The following is a 20,413-nucleotide window of genomic DNA, read 5'->3' on the forward strand; positions in this document are numbered from 1 at the left end:
CTTGCGAGGCATTCGTCTTGCGGGGCACCACTGTATATTCTTACTGATGCTCATACACACCTCCGTAACCAAACAATGCTTTCTCGTTTTTTAGATCAGTTGCATCTTCTAAATACTTCAAACTTAATTCTTTTTCAGTTCATTATACTTATAATCATTTGCACTGGAAAACATATTGAGAGTAATTTTTTGGGATGGAAAATGTTCCATTTTTGGTCTGATGTGTTCACCTTTTACACTAGGCAAATTGTTACACGAGGCATGGAGAAGCAACAGAATTGGGCTCTAGATTCCTTCAAAACATCTGCAGTTACTGTGACATATTACCAAGGACATTTTTGAAGTACGCTGTACAATAATACGGGAAACTGTCCTTGATTGAGGTTGCATTAGCATTCTCTTATTTCAAAGGATCACATATTTATCTTTTTATGCTTTCTCTCTGATTTTTGTTCTTGGAGAAAAAGGCAATGCAACTGTAAACTCTGGAGTGTATGTGTAGGTCCTGTTTATGCTCTCTTTCATGGTCTTTTCCCCAAGGTACCATAATTTGTATTTTTCATTCTGACATTTTGCAGTTTATGTTTTATTTTTCATCTGCTCAGCTTGTATCTTCTTTATCCGTCTCAGTGCACGTTGAGTTTGATGTCAGTGCAAATTGCTTTTCAAAAGAGACTTTTTGATCTGCAGAACACTCTTTTCAGAAGCATAGCATTCTTTCTAGAAGAGGAAAATTCTTAAAATATTCTCCCTGGAGTAGTTGTCAGAACAGACCACCTGCTTGGGTTCAATGCAGAGTTAGATAAACATATATGTTGTATATCTTGTCATTTCTGTTCCTCTGCTGCAGAAGGGACTTCCATAACTAAGGGATGAGGTATGCTGTGTGGTATTGGTGTGCCTCAGTAATATTGCCCTTGGAAATGATTGGCTGATCAGATCACAGTCTGAGACAGTGGGCCATATCTTTCTATGAGCCAGCGTGGTGTAGTGGTTAAGAGCGGTGGTCTCGTAATCTGGTGAACCGGGTTCGCTTCCCCGCTCCTCCACATGCAGCTGCTGGGTGACCTTGGGCCAGTCACACTTCTTTGAAGTCTCTCAGCCCCACTCACCTCACAGAGTGTTTGTTGTGGGGGAGGAAGGGAAAGGAGATTGTTAGCCGCTTTGAGACTCCTTAGGGTAGTGAATAATAATAATAATAATAATAATAATAATAATAATAATAGAGTGGTGCCTCGCAAGACGAAATTAATTCGTTCTGCGAGTTTTTTCATTCTACGAGTTTTTTCGTCTTGCGAAGCACCAATGTGTATTGACCGTTTCCCATAGGAATGCATTGGCGGTTTTTTTAAAAAAAGGCGCAAGACGTTTCGTCTTGCGAAGCAAGCCTATAGGGAAATCCGTCTTGCGAAGCAACTCAGAAAACGAAAAACTCTTTCGTCTTGCCAGTTTTTCGTCTTCCGAGGCATTCGACTTGCGAGGTACCACTGTAATAATAATAATAATAATTAATTTTTATTTATATCCCGCCCTCCCCAGCCGAAGCCGGGCTCAGGGCGGCTAACAACAATAAAATAGTACAACATTCTAAAATCATTCATTATAAGATTAATTCAAATCAAATTGATGGCAACCATTGGGCTAGAGATTCTGTGAAGATTGCCAAAGGAGGGAGTCAGGCTGTGCCCTGACCAAAGGCCTGGTGGAACAGCTTTGTCTTGCAGGCCCTGTGTAAAGATGTCAAGTCCCACAGGGCCCTGGTCTCCTGTGACAGAGCGTTCCACCAGATCAGGGCCAGTGCTGTAAAGGCCCTGGCCCTAGTTGAGACCAGTCTAACCTCCTTGAGGCTCGGGACCTCCAAGATGTTTTTGTTTTTGTTTGAAGACCGTAAGTTTCTCTGTGGGGCATATCAGGAGAGGCGGTCCCGTAGGTACAAGGGTCCTAGGGCTTTAAAGGTTAAAACCAGCACCTTAAACCTGATCCTGTGCTCCACCGGGAGCCAGTGCAGCTGGTATAGCACCGGGTGAATATGATCCCGTGGCGAGGACCCCGTAAGGAGTCTCGCCGCGGCATTCTGCACCCACTGGAGTTTCTGAGTCATTCTCAAGGGCAGCCCCATGTAGAGCAAGTTACAATAATCCAGTCTGGAGGTGACTGTCTCATGGATCACAGTGGCTAGGTCAGGGGGAGAGAGGTAAAGAGACTCTCCAGTCTCCTTTGGAGGAGAGTGTATCACACAATCGGGGGGGGGGGGGACCACAACCCTCACTTTGTCTGTTAATTGACTCAAGTGGGATGCATGTTCTCCGGAAGTAGATGATCAGTTTTGATGCTGGGATTCTATGTTCTATGTTCATGATAATGTTGTGTCTGGAGAAGTTTTCAATGTCCCCAGTGCTGCCTAGAACTGGCAAAAGTATACAAATGGTGGTTTCAAATCCAGGCACTGCTTTGAGCCACTTCTCCTGAGCTTCAGCTGTCAAATTTAATCACATACCTTCAAGCTATTCTCTGGGCTGTGGACATGGCCACAGTGGTCAGCAGTCTATCAATCAGTTGCAGAGGTAGTGATAACTCCCCGGGGAAGGCTAACTAAACATGCTTATTTTCCCAGGCATTCTCACATGTTGTTTTTAGCCCTGTTTGAGGGTCCTAATCTTGTCTTACCAGCTGGAAGTATCTGACATTGCTTGGGAATTCCAAAAAACCCAAAGAATACTGAGAATCATAAATGGCTAATATAATTGTTTAGTTTCTAGGGCTATACCTGCCCCCACCCTCTGGGGTGACCCAGGAAACACCTGACCTGGATCTGGCCCGATATCAATTGGGAATGGGGTGGAGCTAATGCTTAATTGTTTTTTTTATTTTACAAAAGCCTATACAGTGGGGGAAGGAGACACTGTGTCGTCTTCCTTGTTCCCGACCACATTGCACAGAGCAGGAGGGTTCAATCCTGCTAGGTCTTGCTTTGCAAGCGTGTACTCCGACTAGTACAGTTTGGGAAGCAAATGGTTTTGTGACCCAGAATACAATTCCGCACAGTCTCTGTTCAGTTCTTTTTATACATTGCTGGATACAGAATATTCTGGATGTACAATTATTCTTAGATTGTCATTATATTGTCTCTTTGTTTTTAGTACATTTCAACCAGCAACAAAGGTAGGAGCCGGCCAGAGTACATGACTTAGTTTGAAGTTGGTTTCTGAAGTATCAAAGGAAGGCCATACCTTTGTAATCCGTTTGATGGCGGGTACGACTTTGTTCTGTTAACTGAGCTTTCAAAGAATCTTTGAAATTGGCAGAAGGCAGCAGAGCTCTTGTGATTCACTCCTAGAGAGGACCTGGCCTGAAACACTTTTGAAACAGGAAAAGCAAAAAGAGAAAGAAAAGAATGCACCACAGGATGTCCAGTAGAACCCGGCCCTAAAAATAAAGATGGAAAGCAAAAAAACAAATCCCAAATCCATTTGGAGTTGTAGTTTAACTTTTGGGACCAGTGGGCACATTTTGAATTTTGAGAAACTGCTCTGGGTTGCCAGTTTCATTGTTGATGCATTGGAATGTGGCATCACACAAAATGGCTGCAATGGGGGCACAGCGTAACACAAAATGGCTGGCACGTTTAAAAGAGAAGAAAATGAGACTGGATAGAGGAAGCAGCTGCCTCTTCTGCCCAGCTGACAGCAACAGCATCCTGAGCATGCAGGGGTACCATTCTTTTCAATTAAGTGGCTGACAGGCAGCAGCAGTGGTGTGGGCAAAGATGTCATGGCTCCTTATGCGAGCTGCTACACCAATGAGCCTACCTGGTGGCCGTGAAGGTAGCAAAGAAGGCATACTTTCCTGCCTCCATTGCATCCTCATTGTGCCATTCAGCAGAGCTTTTCTGGGTAGTGTGGGGCCTTTTACAGTCCGACCCAAAGGAGGTGGCAGAACCGGTGGTAGCTGGCTGTCACTTGTTTGCAAAGCATTTTGAGGATAAAATCACTTGCATCCACCAGGACCTTGACTCCACTGTTAAAGTCAATGAATACTGAGATGTGTCCTGTTATGATGGATGAATTTCAGATAGCAAAGTTCGAGGATATGGAAATGTTTCTTTCTTTCAGGGCAACCACTTGCATTCTGGACCCTTGCCCCTCTTGGCTGATAAAAACTGGCAGGGAGGGAATTGCTGGCTGGGCCAGGGAGATGATAAAAAGAAGAAGTGAAGTGAGTGGGGCTGAGAGACTTCAGAGAAGTGTGACTAGCCCAAGGTCACCCAGCAGCTGCATGTGGAGGAGCGGAGACGCGAACCGGCTCCCCAGATTACGAGACTACCGCTCTTAACCACTACACCACACTGGCTCTCCCACATTAATGCCTCCTTGAGAGAGGGGGTGGTCCCTGATTGCTTGAAGGAGGCAGTGATAAGACCACTCTTGAAGAAACCCACCTTGGATTTGGAAGATCTAAGTAACTTTTGTCCAGTGGTCAACCTCCCCTTCTTGGACAAGGTTCTTGAGAGGGTGGTTGTGGACCAGATCCAGGCACTCTTGAAGGAAACAGATTTTCTTGATCCATTTCAATCGGGGTTTAGGCCTGGTGTTGGCATAGAAACTGCTTTGGTGGCCTGTATGATGACGTCTGTTGGGAGAGAGACAGGGGAAATGTGGAGCCTTCAATGTGGGATTCCTCAGGGTTCAATTCTATCTCCCATTCTGTTTAACATCTACAAGAAACCGGTGAATGGGGTCATTCAGAGTTTTGAAGTAGGTTGTCAGCAATGTGCTGATGACACACAGCTCTTCTTCTCTTTTACATCTGCTGGTGTGGCAGTGGACATGCTGGACCATTGCCTTGCCTCAGCAGTGGACTGGATGAGAGCCAACAAACTGAAGCTTAATCCAGATAAGACAGAGGCACTCTTAGTGGGTGGCTCCCTAGACTGGATGGTTGGGAGGTTGTCTGCTCTTCTTGGTGTTGCACTCCCCCCTGAAGGAGTGGGTACACAATGTGGAGATACTTCTGGATCCTTTGCCAGTTCTTGAGGCTCAGGTGGCCTTGGTGGTGCAGAGTTCGTTCCATTAGGTTTGAAGAGTATCCAAGTTTCTCCAGTTATTTTGTTGTTGTTTAGTCGTTTAGTCATGTCCGACTCTTCGTGACCCCATGGACCAGAGCACGCCAGGCACTCCTGTCTTCCACTGCCTAACGCAGTTTGGTCAAACTCATGTTGGTAGCTTCAATAACACTGTCCAACCATCTCGTCCTCTGTCATCCTTGTGCCCTCCATCTTTCCCAACATCAGGGTCTTTTCCAGGGAGTCTTCTCTTCTCATGAGGTTGCCAAAGTATTGGAGCCTCAGCTTCAGGATATAACTTGTCTTCATCCAAACATAAGTCGTCTTTATTCTAACATGGTTAATGAAGCTAGCACCTACTGGCTACCATCCAAAAGCAGTTGAACTTTTGGGTTTCTTCTAGACATCTGAAGTGATGAATTTCATAGGGAAGTGGCACCCCTTCCCTGTCACAAGGATCACAAAGAACAGCAAACCCCACTTTCTCAGGTCTGAGCTAAGAAGTAGATATCACCATAGAGCACACGAAGCCCACTTTTGATATGTAGGACTTCTGATTCAAGGAAGGATACAAAAAAGACACTTTTCCTTGCTTCCACTTGAAGCCTTTCCCCTAGTTAAGTTGGTTGTGGTGGGTTTTTTTAGGTAATAACTCACAGGGCAAGAGACTGCAGGGTGAATGGATTCAAGATGGCGCTTGTTGTACCAAGGTCCATCCTGTCTGCTATTTAATTTGTTGTTTGCTTTGAGCATTCAGCTTCAAAGGGAGAATTTTGAGGCCAGGCCCTGTTTATATTTAGATATTTGCTAACTCTTAATTGCAGATAATTTGAATTGGTGAAGCTCTTGTTAAAATTAGTGGAATTCTGTTGAGTTGAAGCTCTGACTTAATGGCTAGCTGGCCATGTCAGTGAATAAATATTTCATTTTTGTGTGCACTTTGAATATTATTTTCATGCATAAATTGACTAGCCTAGAGAGCCCCCCCCCCAAATTCCTGTATGATCTCTAATTTAGTTAATTATTGCTCTGCCACCTTTAAAGATTGCAGATGCCAGGAAGCAGAACATTAAATGAATGTTTGCCATTAATACAAATTATTGTGTTTTGACAGTTTGTTAATCAGCTAAAAGAAAATTATGCTGTAAAAATATGTACAATTGCCATTTAACCAACCCTAAGGCTTTTACATGGATGGGGATTCTCGTCCCTAAAGCTTGTGCATTTTGAATTTTTTTAATTTTTTTTTTTAGGAAATGGGCCATCTAAAGTGTGGAAGAATTAGGTTTTTATTTTATTTCAAGAAAAGCATGTGTTCATGACGACTGCCAGAGCATCTTACTAGGTTGCTATTGAAGAGTTCCTTTCCCTCCCATTGGATCAAAGGGTCTGCTCATATTCTTCTTCCTTGTTACATAGGGGAAGTGTGATCCTATTGGTACTACTGATAAACTTTTGACGCAGCTGCCCTCCAAATCCTTCTGGTCCTCCTGAAGTAATATCCTACTGAGGATATTAATTGACGGACTGATACCAGACAATGACTCCATGCAACAACTGGTATTGGGATATATTCCTGGACCTTGGGATATATCTTATAGCAGACGGAGAATACAGTTGGTGCCAGTCACAAAATAGCTGCCATGGGGCATAGAATAAATTCAAAATGGCTGCCATAGGGAGATTTTGTTTTTAAATGAAAACTCGGAGTCTGGGGAACCTGCCCAGGCACACCAGTGAGTACAGTGGTGCCCCGCAAGACGAATGCCTCGCAAGACGGAAAACCCGCAAGACGAAAGGGTTTTCCGTTTTCATAGGCGCTTCGCAAGACGAATTTCCCTATGGGCTTGCTTCGCAAGACGAAAATGACGAAAATTTTTGAGTTTTTTTTCCGCTCCCCAACCCCTTTTTCTAAAGCGCTAAGCTGCTAATAGCCTTTTAGCAGCTAAACCGCTAATCCCTTAAGCCTTAAAAAGCCGTTAATAGCCCTTAAACTGCCAATAGCGCTAATAGCGCTAATCCGCTAATGGGCTTGCTTCGCAAGACGAAAAAACCGCAAGACGAAAAGACTCACGGAACGGATTCTTTTCGTCTTGCGAGGCACCACTGTATCTGAGCCCTGTCATAGTGGCACCAGTTTTGACAGAGCTTTTTTTTTTAATGTTCTTAAATGTATAGTAATTATTTCTTTTTCTTTCCCTTCCCCTTTTAATTATTATTTTTTACAGAGTTTTTGATAGCAGTTTGGAAGACAGGATTCCCTTTTCTTGAATTTATTGTTCTTGGTTTTGTTTTGTTTTTCTTAAATAGTTTATGTTTTTTATTTTTAGCTGTGTCGTATGGCACATTGAATATGCACTTATAAGCAAAAACCTCGTAAGTCTTTCGTAACAAGAATGCTTTCTGTTTTGTTCCACACAGGGATGGGCTGCTTCTGGGGCGCCGAGAGGAAATTTTGGCGGCAGAAAGGAGTCTACTCAACCCAGGTGGGCTATGCTGGAGGACACACCCCAAATCCCACCTATGAAGAGGTCTGTTCAGGTAGGGCTGACTCTTAGGATTATAAGCCTTTTTCTGAAGCACTGTGAAATATACTCAGAGTCGAGAGTGGATTTCATGCTCTTTATTCAGCTCATAGTGGTGAGGAGGGAATGAAAGTCCCCTCAAAGTATCTGCCTTATATACATTATTTACACAATGGGCTACACGTGATTGGCTAATTCCGGAATTCTCCTGTAGGCCAATCAGGTTGTGGATTCACTTCTATCTGGAGCTGGATTGGGTGGCTCCTGCCGACCAATCATATTGCTGCATTGTTCTAGGACCAATCAGATTGCTGCATTCTGAATCCTATTGTTTTAGGACCAATCAGACTGCTGCAGTTTGGATCCTATTCAACTCAGTACATAACACACTGTGATGTAAGTCCCCGCCCCCAAACAAACAGGTTGTTAAGACTAATCTATAGAAGTAAGATTAGTGGCACATAAGCATGCAGATTTGCCTCTCGCCAACCCAGAACATTGATCTTTCTCCATAGACCAGGGCTTCCTACTCTGGCCTGCCAAGGCTGAGGCAGAAAAGCCTTTGGCAGCTCAGATATCGAGAAGTCCATTTAGCTGGAGGTGCAGGCCAGGGATTGAATCCGTGACCTTCAGTATGGAAACCAAGTGTTCAAATGCTGAGCTGTGGCTGGGCTCTGTGTGCGCTCCGCACTGAAAAGCATAAATAAAACAAGTGTTCCATCAAAGGAACCCAGATTTGGTGCCAAGAAAAGGGAGAATTCCATAACCCATATCCATTTTGACAGTGATTTATTTGTTTTGCCTAGTGCTCAGCTTACATGGGATTGTGGGAACTGTGGCAATGTGCCCAGCAAATACCCCCATTCCCTGGTAATGTTTTGCATTGTGGATTGCATACAATCTGCAAGGTTAGGAAACTTCCTTTTGCTATAAGTCACTTGTTGTTGTTGTTTAGTCGTTTAGTCGTGTCCGACTGTTCGTGACCCCCTGGACCAGAGCACGCCAGGCACTCCTGTCTTCCACTGCCTCCCGCAGTTTGGTCAAACTCATGCTGGTAGCTTTGAGAACACTGTCCAACCATCTCGTCCTCTGTCGCCCCCTTCTCCTTGTGCCCTCCATCTTTCCCAACATCAGGGTCGTTTCTAGGGAGTCTTCTCTTTTGGAGCCTCAGCTTCAGGATCTGTCCTTCCAATGAGCACTCAGGGCTGATTTCCTTCAGAATGGATAGGTTTGGTTTTCTTGCAGTCCATGGGACTCTCAAGAGTCTCCTCCAGCACCAGAATTCAAAAGCATCAATTCTTCGGCGATCAGCCTTCTTTATGGTCCAGCTCTCACTTCCATACATCACCACTGGGAAAACCATAGCTTTATACGGACCTTTGTTGGCAAGGTGATGTTTCTGCTTTTTAAGATGCTGTCTAGGTTTGTCTAGGGACGCGGGTGGCGCTGTGGGTTAAACCACAGAGCCTAGGACTTGCAGATCAGAAGGACTGCGGTTCGAATCCCCGCGATGGGGTGAGCTCCCATTGCTCGGTCCCTTCTCCTGCCAACCTAGCAGTTCGAAAGCACGTCAAAGTGCAAGTAGATAAATAGGTACCACTCTGGCGGGAAGGTAAGCGGCGTTTCCGTGCGCTGCTCTGGTTTGCCAGAAGTGGCTTGGTCATGCTGGCCACATGACCCGGAAGCTGTATGCCGGCTCCCTTGGCCAATAAAGCAAGATGAGCGCCGCAACCCCAGAGTCAGTCACGACTGGACCTAATGGTCAGGGGTCCCTTTACCTTTACCTAGGTTTGTCATTGACCTTAAGTCACAGCACGATCATTTGTGGGTCTTGACCTGCTAGTAGAAGACCTGTATCTCAAGGTGCTACGTTGTCCTTGGTTTCCTGTGGGTGCAAGGGGGCCAACCCAACTTCCCTGGAAATCAAAGAAGTCATTGGAATGACTGGAGTGTTGTTACGACTGCAAAATGGGGAAAAGCCATAGAGTATCTGCTATGCATGCAGGAGTTCCCGGGTTCAATCATAGATGTCTCCAGGTAGAGCTGGAAAAGAAGCTCATGTCCAAAACCATGGAGTGTCCCTGCCATTCAGATAATGCTGAGTTAGATGGACCAATGGGCAGACTCAGCATAACTTGACTTCTTATGCAATCTGAGGGTTGTGCGCTAGGAGCTTGTAAAATAAGGCATTAGAGACTGGATGCACTTGTATTTTTCTCGGACATAAAGGATGCGAAGGTTGTGTCCTAGCCTCTTTGCCATAACAGCTGTGATGAAATTCAGCCACCAGGAGTAACTGAGTGCCATGGGCTGGCGCAGAATATCTCTAAAAATATGATGTTTTGGTATCAGAAACTACAAAAGTGATCATCTTACACAAACTCTGCCTGAGAGCAAAATAATCCGTGCCCAGATTTTTTATCTACAACACACTTGAAAATCTTCTAAGATTAATTGACCCCATTTTGATTGCCATGCGCTATTAGCAGAAACTAGGAGCAAACAGGAGTTATAATATATAAGATTTTAAGAATAGTTGGTGCACAGCACCTTTTCTGGTGGCAAGATGGATGCCACGTTGCATTGAACTGAAGGAGCAATCGTCCTGCTCAGATTTCTGAAGCCGATAAGTACTCTGATAGGGAATTATTTTTACATCACAGTAAATTGTCCTACAGATGCACATTTGAAAAGGCATTTGCAATGGATAAGTGTTTGGGCTATTTCCAGTGCATTTTACTCAATACACAAATACACATTTTTTGGCAAGCATTATGTGAAACTCATGATGTTCATTCAGTACGAAACATCTCTTCATAGTTTGCTTACAGATGTTCAGAACAATTCTTTGTTTATCAATGTATTCATAAGCTATTTGAAATCTGCACATCTCAAGTGGAACTGAAATCTGATGGAGGCAGAAAGTACTTGGTGGTTTATCAGCTGCTTCACTGCAATTACCTCCGCCCGCACTTCTTGAAATCAGAATGTTTTTACATTATATTTCTGATTCATACTTGGGGTATGCAACCATGTAATTTCCCGGAATTTAGGGTAGCTTTTAAAAAAAGTAATTATATGGGGAAACATGTGCTTTAAACATTATTTATCATCGTGTTACCCCGAAAGTCATTTGGTTGGCCTGTTTTAAATCTTGTCACCCTCTGATGGTTTTTCTCAACAGCTGTCAGTTTATCTTTTAATATGCGTGAGTGATCTTTGAAAATTAATAGCAATTTAAATATATGCATCCTGCCATTAGCTTTGTTGCCATGATACCTACGGCATTGTGTGACAAATTATGCTGGTCACACAATTAGCTTTTTGGGGGCGACCCCCCTGATCGTGTTCTTTGTGGTTGGCTTTTCCTTTTATAATCCTAGTCTAAAAGCTACTTTAGATATTACTGTGGAGTGCATGAAGAGAAGGAGAAATGAGATTGCCACTCAAGTAACCCAGTGTCCTTGGTTAATGTTTCTAAGAATTTTTAAGGATTTGTGGAGGCGACACAAACACTATCTTGAACAATGCTTTTCTCTGTTCTGCCTTCCCTTATTGATGGGAAGAAACTCAAGGCCTCTTCTGCAGGCTCAGCTTCATTTGGAGAAGAGTGCATTGGATACATAGCATACCTTTCCGGGGAAAGTAGGGAAGGCTCAGAGGGTGATAGTGCCAAGGCAGAATGGAAACATGGCCCCCGGTTCCATTGAGCTCAGAGCACCTGTTGAAGATGAATTTCCCGCTATCCAACCCTGTCCAACTCAGTATAAGTTTTATATTGTGTTGTTTTATATTTTTGTCATAATTTATTGTGCAGTTTTACTATTTGTACACTGCTTTGGAATCCCACCTTGAGCGGGTGGAAAACTATTTATTTATATAAAAAAATTATGCAGCCCTTCAGCAAAAAGTCCCAGGGCAGGTTACAATAATATAATATAATATAATATAATATAATATAATATAATATAATATAATATAATATAATATAATATAATATAATATAATATAATATAATATAATATAATATAATGATATAATAAAATGATATAATATAACATAACATAACATCATAACATAACATAACATAACATAACATAACAATATACACACAACTATAAAACAATTACAAACAGAACAGAACAGTGTAATCTACTGTTAGGAATCAAAAGTGCATCTTCAACTTAAGGTGGAAACTGTACAATTAAAGTGCCAGATGTACGTCTGTGAGGAGGTAGTTTCACAATTTAGGTGCTGTCGCAGCGAAAATCTTCTTCTGGATTGTCACTCCTTGCGTTTAGGAGAGCGGCCAAACTACCAAAAGTATCTCGACCCGTCCAGGTCATCCATCCTGGTCTCGGTTATACACTTCAGGGCGGCCCCCTAGTCCACATTCAAATTGTGAATGATGTTTGTTATTCCGGACAGACCTGTCAAGAGAGAGAGAGAGAGTTGCTGTCCTATAGTACCTGGAATAGGTGTAACTTGGGCATCAAACCTGAATACAGTCGTACCTTGGAAGTCGAATGGAATCCGTTCCGAAAGTCTTCCAAAATGTTCGGAAATCAAAGCGCGGCTTCTGATTGGCTGCAGGGAGCTCCTGCAGCCAATGAGAAGCCACAGTAACCCTGTTGGACATTCTGGTTCCTAAGAACGTTCACAAACCGGAACACTCACGTCTGGGTTTGCTGCGCTCGGGAGCCAAAACGTCCGAGTACCAAGGCGTTTGGGATCCAAGGTACAACTGTATATGAAATTGGCTCCAGGCAGTTGCTTACTTAGAAAGCTTGCCCAGTGCCCCAACCACTGCTTTATATCTTGTCAATTAAAAACTTTGCTTACATACACGAGTGCGCAATAGCAGTGGCATGTAAAAAAAATTTCTTAAGGAAGTACATGACATTCCCTGTGTTAATTACCACTTTCTGAGCAGAATAAAGAAAATGAGGAGTGCGAAGTTTTCTCTCTCCCCCCTCTAGTTCCACCTATCCTTTACGTGGGATGTCCCCACCCCCATTAGGAAAATTCAGCTATCATATAACTTAGAGAAAAAGACATCACTGTCTTGGCAATATAACTGAGACGTCATTATACCTTGCCAGATCACCTAGCTTTCTGTGATGGTTTCCATTGCATAATTAAACTACAAACATTATCCTCATTTTCTATGGCTTCTAAGGATACCTGAAGGTTTTTGAGAACAGACTCTGAAGGAGATCACAAGATTAAAGTCTTCAGATAGTAATGAGTGTGGTTCAGAACATTTCCTTTTATTGTTCGAGCCATTGTCAAGAGAATGGATTCCTGTTGAGCTTTTGTCTGTACTCCTTATAGCCTCTCTTGTAAGGAAAGGGTGTAAGGATTTAAATGACTAGTTTACAGATTCAGTGGAGACTATCAGTATGCTGCGCACCCGTGATTATTCTACATTCTTCTGCTTGTTTTACTGTACCAGTCTGTCACTTTCTCTGGTTAGCCTTATTCACCTGGGCTGGAGGGTGGACAGGTCTAAGCTATCAAAGCACTTTGTATGATCTGAAGGAAGGGTAGGTGTTGGCACCTAACTGCTGCCCATTATTTCATTCTAGAAAATATGGAATTTTGCTGGACGAAAGAAGTTCAAAACTATGTTCTCGGGGAACTCTGGGGTTTCCTAGAAACTCATGTGGTGTTCCTTGATGAGATGATCAGTAAGATCAGATCTGAGCTTCCATGAAAGACAGCTTGCCCTCAGCTACAAGTTTCTACCCTGTAATGTGAAGTCACGGAAGCGTGATGGGCGCATCTTTGGGTCCAGTTCACATGGTGGCATCAGTGATCACAGAAGCCCTGGCAGGCGTGACGTTGGCTTAGTGTGCCCCCTAGAACATGGCCTGGAATTTTCTGCAGCTTGGCAGGTTCCTCAGAAGTCAGACTGATTCGAAAAACAATCCCAGTGCTGAACTGCTGCAGACTGAGCTAATGGTAGGTATTAAGCGCATTTGCATATCTGCCCTTCAGATGGCTAAATCTGGACTTTCAAAAAACTGATGAGTGTCTGTGGCGAGAAATATACTTCTGAGAAATATACACATTTGTTATTGAGGCAAAGAAAATAATGGGGAAGTGTGTTGGTTGTTTTTGTGGGGCGTGGGGAGACTGAGTGCATTGGTTTGCCCCCAGAGCTAGAAGGGGTGTGTGTCACAAGTTGGAACATGTGCAAAGGATCAAGGATCTGGAACCCAAGCGTTATGAATAATGGTTGAGCTAATTGTGCATATTTAACCTGGTAAGGTAATAAGGTAAAGGACCCCTGGATGGTTAAGTCCAGTCAAAGGCGACTATGGGGTTGTGGCACTCATCTCGCTTTCAGGCTGAGAGAGCTGGCGTTTGTCCACAGACAACTTTCTGTGTCATGTGGCAGCAGGACTAAAGCACTTCTGGCGCAACGGAACACCGTGACAGAGACCAGAGCGCATGGAAATGTCTATCTTCCCGCAGCGGCAGTACCTATTTATCTACTTGCACTGGCGTGATTTCTAACTGCTAGGTTGGCAGAAGCTGAGACAGAACAACGGGAGCCCACCCCGTCGTGGGATTTGAACTGCCAACCTTCTGATTGGCAAGCCAAAAGAGGTTGAGTGGTTTAGACCACAGCACCACCCGCGTCCCATGTTTAACCTAGTAAAGAGCGGGCTGAGAAGAGATATAGCCATCTTCAGATATCCAAAAGACTGTCACATGGAGGGTGGAGCAAGCATGTTTTCACTTGCTCTGGAGGCTAGCTTCTGAACCAATGGATTCAAGTTACAAGGAAGAAGATTCTGATTAAACATCAGGAAGAACTATCTGACAGTAAGAATTACAGTGGTACCTCGGGTTACATACGCTTCAGGTTACATACGCTTCAGGTTACAGACTCTGCTAACCCAGAAATAGTACTTCAGGTTATGAACTTTGCTTCAGGATGAGAACAGAAATCCTGCTCTGGCGGCGTGGCAGCAGCAGGAGGCCCCATTAGCAATAATAATAATAATTTATTATTTATACCCCGCCCATCTGGCTGGGTTTCCCCAGCCACTCTGGGCGGCTTCCAAAAGAATATTAAAATACTGTGATACATCAAACATTAAAAGCTTCCATAAACAGGGCTGCCTTCAGATGTCTTCTAAAAGTCTGGTAGTTGTTGTTCTCTTTGACATCTGGTGACTTTGACATCTCCTTGGAGCTAAAGTGGTGCTTCAGGTTAAGAACAGTTTCAGGTTAAGAACGGACCTCCAGAACGAATTAAGTACTTAACCCGAGGTACCACTGTATTCGAAAGTGGAGCAGAGTCCCACGTGAGGTGGTGGACTCTCCTTGGAGGTTTTTAAGCAGAGGTTGGATGACCACCCGTCATGTATGATCTAGTTGAGAACCCTGCATGGCAGGGGGTTGGTCTAGATGATCCTTGAGGTCCCTTCCACATCTACCATTCTGTGATTCTATGACATGGCCATGAACAACAGGAATGGACTACAGCTGCTATCAGTGCAGGTTTCCAAAGGGCAGCAGATGGTGTCGGCTGCCTGTTCGCATCTTTCTCGTTCACTGCCGCGTTTTGCTAAAAATTAATATTCTTATTTCAGTTCAATATCAAAGCTCTTGTTCTCTTAACGATCCAACGCTAAGGAGCTGCAGTGATAATGATGATGACGTTTACAGGGCACATCCTATTTCCTTGAAATGGTGATATTTCTGTAATTACCGTGTGTAATATTATAGCCGCCATTTATACACTGCTGTTCCCAGGGAGCAACAGCCTCCATATGTCGTGCGCATTCTCTTTCACATTAGGGTAATGATTCTGAGCACTTTTAAAATGTGGGTGGGGTGGGGGCTTCTTGGCCTATTTTGTGTTTCACTGAGAAAAGTAGTGCTCTGCCCTCATGAAGATGTTGCTAATAAAGCTATATTGGTTTCACAAACGTAACTAAATGAGGAGGATAAATTCTACCTGTGAATTCTCCAGGCTTCAAGGGCCTTCCTCTGTTTGTCTCCCAAGGAGCTCATTTGGTAAAATTTGTTGACTCTCTTTAATGCACATGCGTCAGAATGGGATGCACATCTATCTTCCAAGGGTCTGCTCAGCTGTGAAACTCAATTGAATAATAATAATAATAATAATAATAATAATAATAATAATAATAATACAAGTTTATTAATATCCCACCCTCCCCAGCCGAAGCTGGGCTCAGAGCGGCTATCAACAATAAAAGTAACATAGCGTTCTAAAATCAATTCATTTTAAAATCTATTCAAAATCAAATTAATGGCAACCATTGGGCTAGAGTTGTGTGAGGATTACCAAAGGAGGGGGTCAGACTGTGCCTTGGCCAAAGGCCTGGTGGAACAGCTCTGTCTTGCAGGCCCTGCGGGAAGATGTCAAGTCCGGTAGGGCCCTAGTCTCTTGTGACAGAGCGTTCCACCAGATCGGGGCCATGGCCGAAAAAGCCTTGGCTCTGGTTGAGGCCAGCCTAACCTCCCTGTGGCCTGGGACCTCCAATATGTTTTTATTTGAAGACCGTAAGGTCCTCCGTGGGACATACCAGGAGAGGCTGTCCCGTAGCTACGAGGGTCCTAGGCCATATAGGGCTTTAAAGGTCAAAACCAGCACCTTAAACCTGATCCTGTACTCCACAGGGAGCCAGTGCAGCTGGTATAGCACCGGGTGAATGTGATCCCGTGGTGAGGACCCCATAAGGAGTCTCACCGTGGCATTCTTCACCCGCTGGAGTTTCTGGGTCAGTCTCAAGGGCAGCCCCATGTAGAGTGAGTTACAATAATCAAGTCTGGAGGTGACCATCGCGTCACCTCCAGACTTGGGCAAGTCACTACATCTCATCCTTAGGAGTAAGGGCTAAAAATCTAAGAAACAATCGTTTTGCAGGCTGATGGGAGGTTTGCTTTGGGTAAACCGCCCTGAGACCTATGGGTATAGGGCGGTATACAATTTTTAACGACAACAGCTGCTCTTCCTTGGCATCCTGCCTCCACCCAAAGTGGCAACTAGTGAAATAGAGTGAGGTTGAAAACAGAAACCACTTGCAGTGGTGCCAGGGAGCTTTGGTGTGAAGATAGGGAGCTGGGCTGGGGAGCGCTCAGTAAGCAGGAAAGGCACATGGAGGGACCTTTTTCAGAAATCTCCAGAGAAGTTCACTGTGGAAGATCTGCATCAAAGATTCTTTGGGTGCAGGCTGAATGTGCCTGGAGATTGGGATTCCCAAGGGTGCTCCATGCTGGGACTTGGAAGTGTAAAAAATACAATCGGTTGGTGGACTGATTTATGATCTAATAATTTTGTGTCTCTTATTTTGGGAAGACTCTTGAAGCACATGAGTATTGGTGTGCTGCAGCTTTTATTGCTTTTGAACAGAGTCCTGTAAATAACTTGCTATTATTGTATTATTTCCTATTTATCCGAGTTCTTCTTTGGGCTTATGTGTTTTGAGTGAGGCAGTTGTCTCTTTTGATATTAACTTCCACAGAGATCGCCATGTTAGTTTGTGGTGGGTGGGGAACAGGAGAACCTTGTTGCCTCTTAGAGAGTAAGAATTGTATTATGACATCAGCTCTTGTAGACTAGAGAGTCCAGTTCATCAGATGTACTCCGTGGAAATATATACTCTGTGGAAATATATGCCATAATAATATAATAATATATTTATTAGCCTTTAAGATGCCATGAGACTCATAGACATGTAGAGATAGGTGGGAGACTGCTAGTTCAGCCCACTGCAATGCAGAAATCTTTCACCCAGCGTGGGTGAAACCCTGAGTCTCATGCTCTATTCCTCGTCTCATTGTTCCTTTTTGATTCTTGCCACAGAAGAAGAGAGAAGGGGACAGAGGGGAGGGAGAAGAACTAGTGAGCGGAGGAGGCAAAGTCCAACCAGTTTTGCCTTCCCAGGCCAAGCAGAGAAATTGGGTGCTACCCACTCTGGCCATGCTCCATCTGTGGCATAGTGTTCCTTCATCTGGCAGCCTGCAGCCTCCTTTGGCACCCTGTCTCCTCCCAGGAACCTCCTCACCGAAGATGCAAGAGGAAGACCAAAGGGCAATTGAGGGCTGCAAGGACAGTCATCAGATACTGGGAGGCGTAGGAGGCTGTCTGGATGTGGAGAAACCTACCTACCTGGATAATTTTTTAGGGAAGTGCTTGGCGTCAGTGTGATCACAGTGTGCTTGCACACTTGAGCGAGATGCTTCAGTTCTTTAATGCCACATCTGTGAGATTTGAAGAGGTAGTCCAAATCAGAACTTCAGTGAAGACTCCCTGAGTAGCCACCTTCTGCAACTTTTGCTAGTTTGTGTTCTGATTTCCCAGTTGGCTTAAGCCAGTGTTTGCTCACCGAAGTGGCAAAATTAGAAATTAATTGTGTTTTCTTTCCAAACAGTATCAAATGTTAATTGTGGCTGAAATGCCTTCCAGTTATTCAGTTCTAATGTCACATTTCCATAAAGTGTATGCAGCTGAACTTTCTGCTGAATGTGCTGTAGCAGCCTGACATGAGTGTGTCTAATCTCCCATTTCTGAATAAAACGACAGCAAGCAAGTGGAGAGCCATCTTTTGGCTTCATGCTTGCCTAGGTCGGCATATTTGTTACCTACGTCAACAACTGGGGTGGCAGAGAAGGGGATGGTACAGACTGTGTTGCGGAGGATGGCTTGGTCTCTGGTAAGGATGCTGAGTATAGGCAGGGTCAGGATTGCTAAAAGTGCCGTTAAGAATTAAATAAAGGATGAAATAAACCACAAGCAGTTGCACAGCCATTGTGGTCCATGTGGTCAGCCACATGCTAAGTTTAATAATCATAGTTGAAGAATGCATACAAGGGGTATGGTACTGTTTGGCCTTATCTCTTAGAATCATAGAATTGAAGCGTTGGAAGGGACCAAGAGGGTCATCTAGTCCAACTCCATGCAATGCAGGAATCTCAACTAAAGCATCCATGACAGATGGCCATCCAACCTCTGCTTAAAAACCTCCAAGCAAGGAGTCTTGGCCCTGTTGACATCAGGACTGCTCTTGTCTTTTAAAAAGATTCTTTCACCCTACTGCTTTCAGTCTGATCAATGTTAGCAATAATAATAATAATAATAATAATTTATTTGTACCCCACCCATCTGGCTGGGTGAAAAATACACTAAAATGTCATATATTAAAAACTTCCCTGAACAGGGCTGCCTTCAGATGTCTTCTGAATGTCAGGTAGTTGTTTATCGCTTTGACATCTGATGGGAGGGCGTTCCACAGGGCGGGCGCCACTACCGAGAAGGCCCTCTGCCTGGTTCCCTGTAACTTGGCCTCTTGCAGTGAGGGAACCGCCAGAAGGCCCTCGGCGCTGGACCTCAGTGTCCGGGCAGAATGATGGGGGAGGAGACGCTCCTTCAGATATACTGGACCGATGCCATTTAGGGCTTTATAGGTCAGCACCAACACTTTGAATTGTGCTCGGAAATGTACTAGGAGCCAATGTAGGTCTTTCAAGACCGGTGTTATATGGTTTCGGCGGCTGCTCATATGGGAACATATGGGAAACTGAAATGGGGAAAGTAGAATGCAGGAAATGACATGAGATTTGGAAGTTAAGCTTAACGAAGGCCAGTTTATTTTAGCCATTCATCTTATTGCCTGTAATGCCATTCCTTTTAAAATGGAGCCGCCTCCATAATTTCCAGAAAATGGAATCTGTGCTCATATGATGTATCCATCCAATTCGTAACAGCCAATTTGTAAAAACAATTAAGTGCTGAATAGTGGTCATACTTAGTAGTAGCCTTTCTCCTCCACACTGTTTAAAAGTGATTTAATGGTGAAATGTATCTTTTAAACATAATGGCACGAAATATTTTTATTCCATTCCTGCATTCTCTTGAGAAGGAGCTTAAGAAGATTATTGTCTCCCTGCTAAAATCAGGGAATTGAAATATAGGCATTATGAGAACTCCAGAATGTCTAATTGTCATTGTGGGAGGAGAATATGTAAATCAGGCCGTTTGCTGATATTACGCCTGTTGCACTTTCTGTGGCAAAATTATTCTTTTTTTTTTTTTTTTTTTGCATTTTTCTGTATGTCTTGCATTTCGCTATGTATGACTGAACACCTAGATAAATATCTTACCCTGTTCACCACATAGGACTTACGACCAGAAAAGATGTGAAATGGGATATATATGATCAAAGCAGCACGGCAGGGCAAGGCCCATTTGGGATGAGGATCATGGCATATTCAAAACCATTTCCCATCCATTCAATTTTCCCAGTTACAATCCTTTCCTCCAAATGTACTATTTTCCCTGTGGAGCAAAATATTTAGGTGTGGTACTACTCTGCAGTATCTACATTGATGAATATGTAAATTGGAATGTATATGTAAACAGATTAGCACATGCACAGACACACCACCATTATAATATCTGAATCCCTTTACTACTGAGGGCCTTTGTTTGCGTTACATTTTGAAACTATTTCTTAGCAGAGGTTGCCTGTGAAATTAAATAATAATCAAGCATTGATACGGTTTGTTAATCGTACCAAATTTTGTGGATGCTCTAGTGATACGGCTGCTCTAGTAATATGTATTCAAGAACTGGGTATCCTGCTGCATTGTAGCGTTCGCTGTATGCTCGACCTGGAAAAATAAGCAACCAAGAAATGAAAATGTGACATAAAAACAGAAGAGGCACTCCATGTTAGGATTCTTGCTCCGTGTTTGCAGTCATGAGATTGTTGTCTATCATTCCACAGTGAGGGAAGTTACGGAGATGTTTTGTGTTACTGTGTTTTGTTTGTTTTCCCCCTCT

General features: G+C 43.7%; 1 protein-coding gene across 3 annotated transcripts in view; it reads left to right on the forward strand.

Annotated features, from left to right (window-relative positions):
- The window catches only part of MSRA (methionine sulfoxide reductase A), a 194,125-nt gene that overhangs the window by 81,934 nt on the left and 91,778 nt on the right, over positions 1–20,413 (forward strand). For all 3 annotated transcript variants that reach the window (XM_083432791.1, XM_083432792.1, XM_083432793.1), the window contains one exon: positions 7,484–7,603. In XM_083432791.1, the coding sequence (XP_083288917.1) occupies positions 7,484–7,603 (120 nt within the window). The remainder of the gene's footprint in view (positions 1–7,483; positions 7,604–20,413) is intronic.

This window comes from Podarcis tiliguerta (assembly GCF_965153285.1).
Source record: "Podarcis tiliguerta genome assembly, chromosome: 3".
Lineage (NCBI taxonomy): Eukaryota > Metazoa > Chordata > Lepidosauria > Squamata > Lacertidae > Podarcis > Podarcis tiliguerta.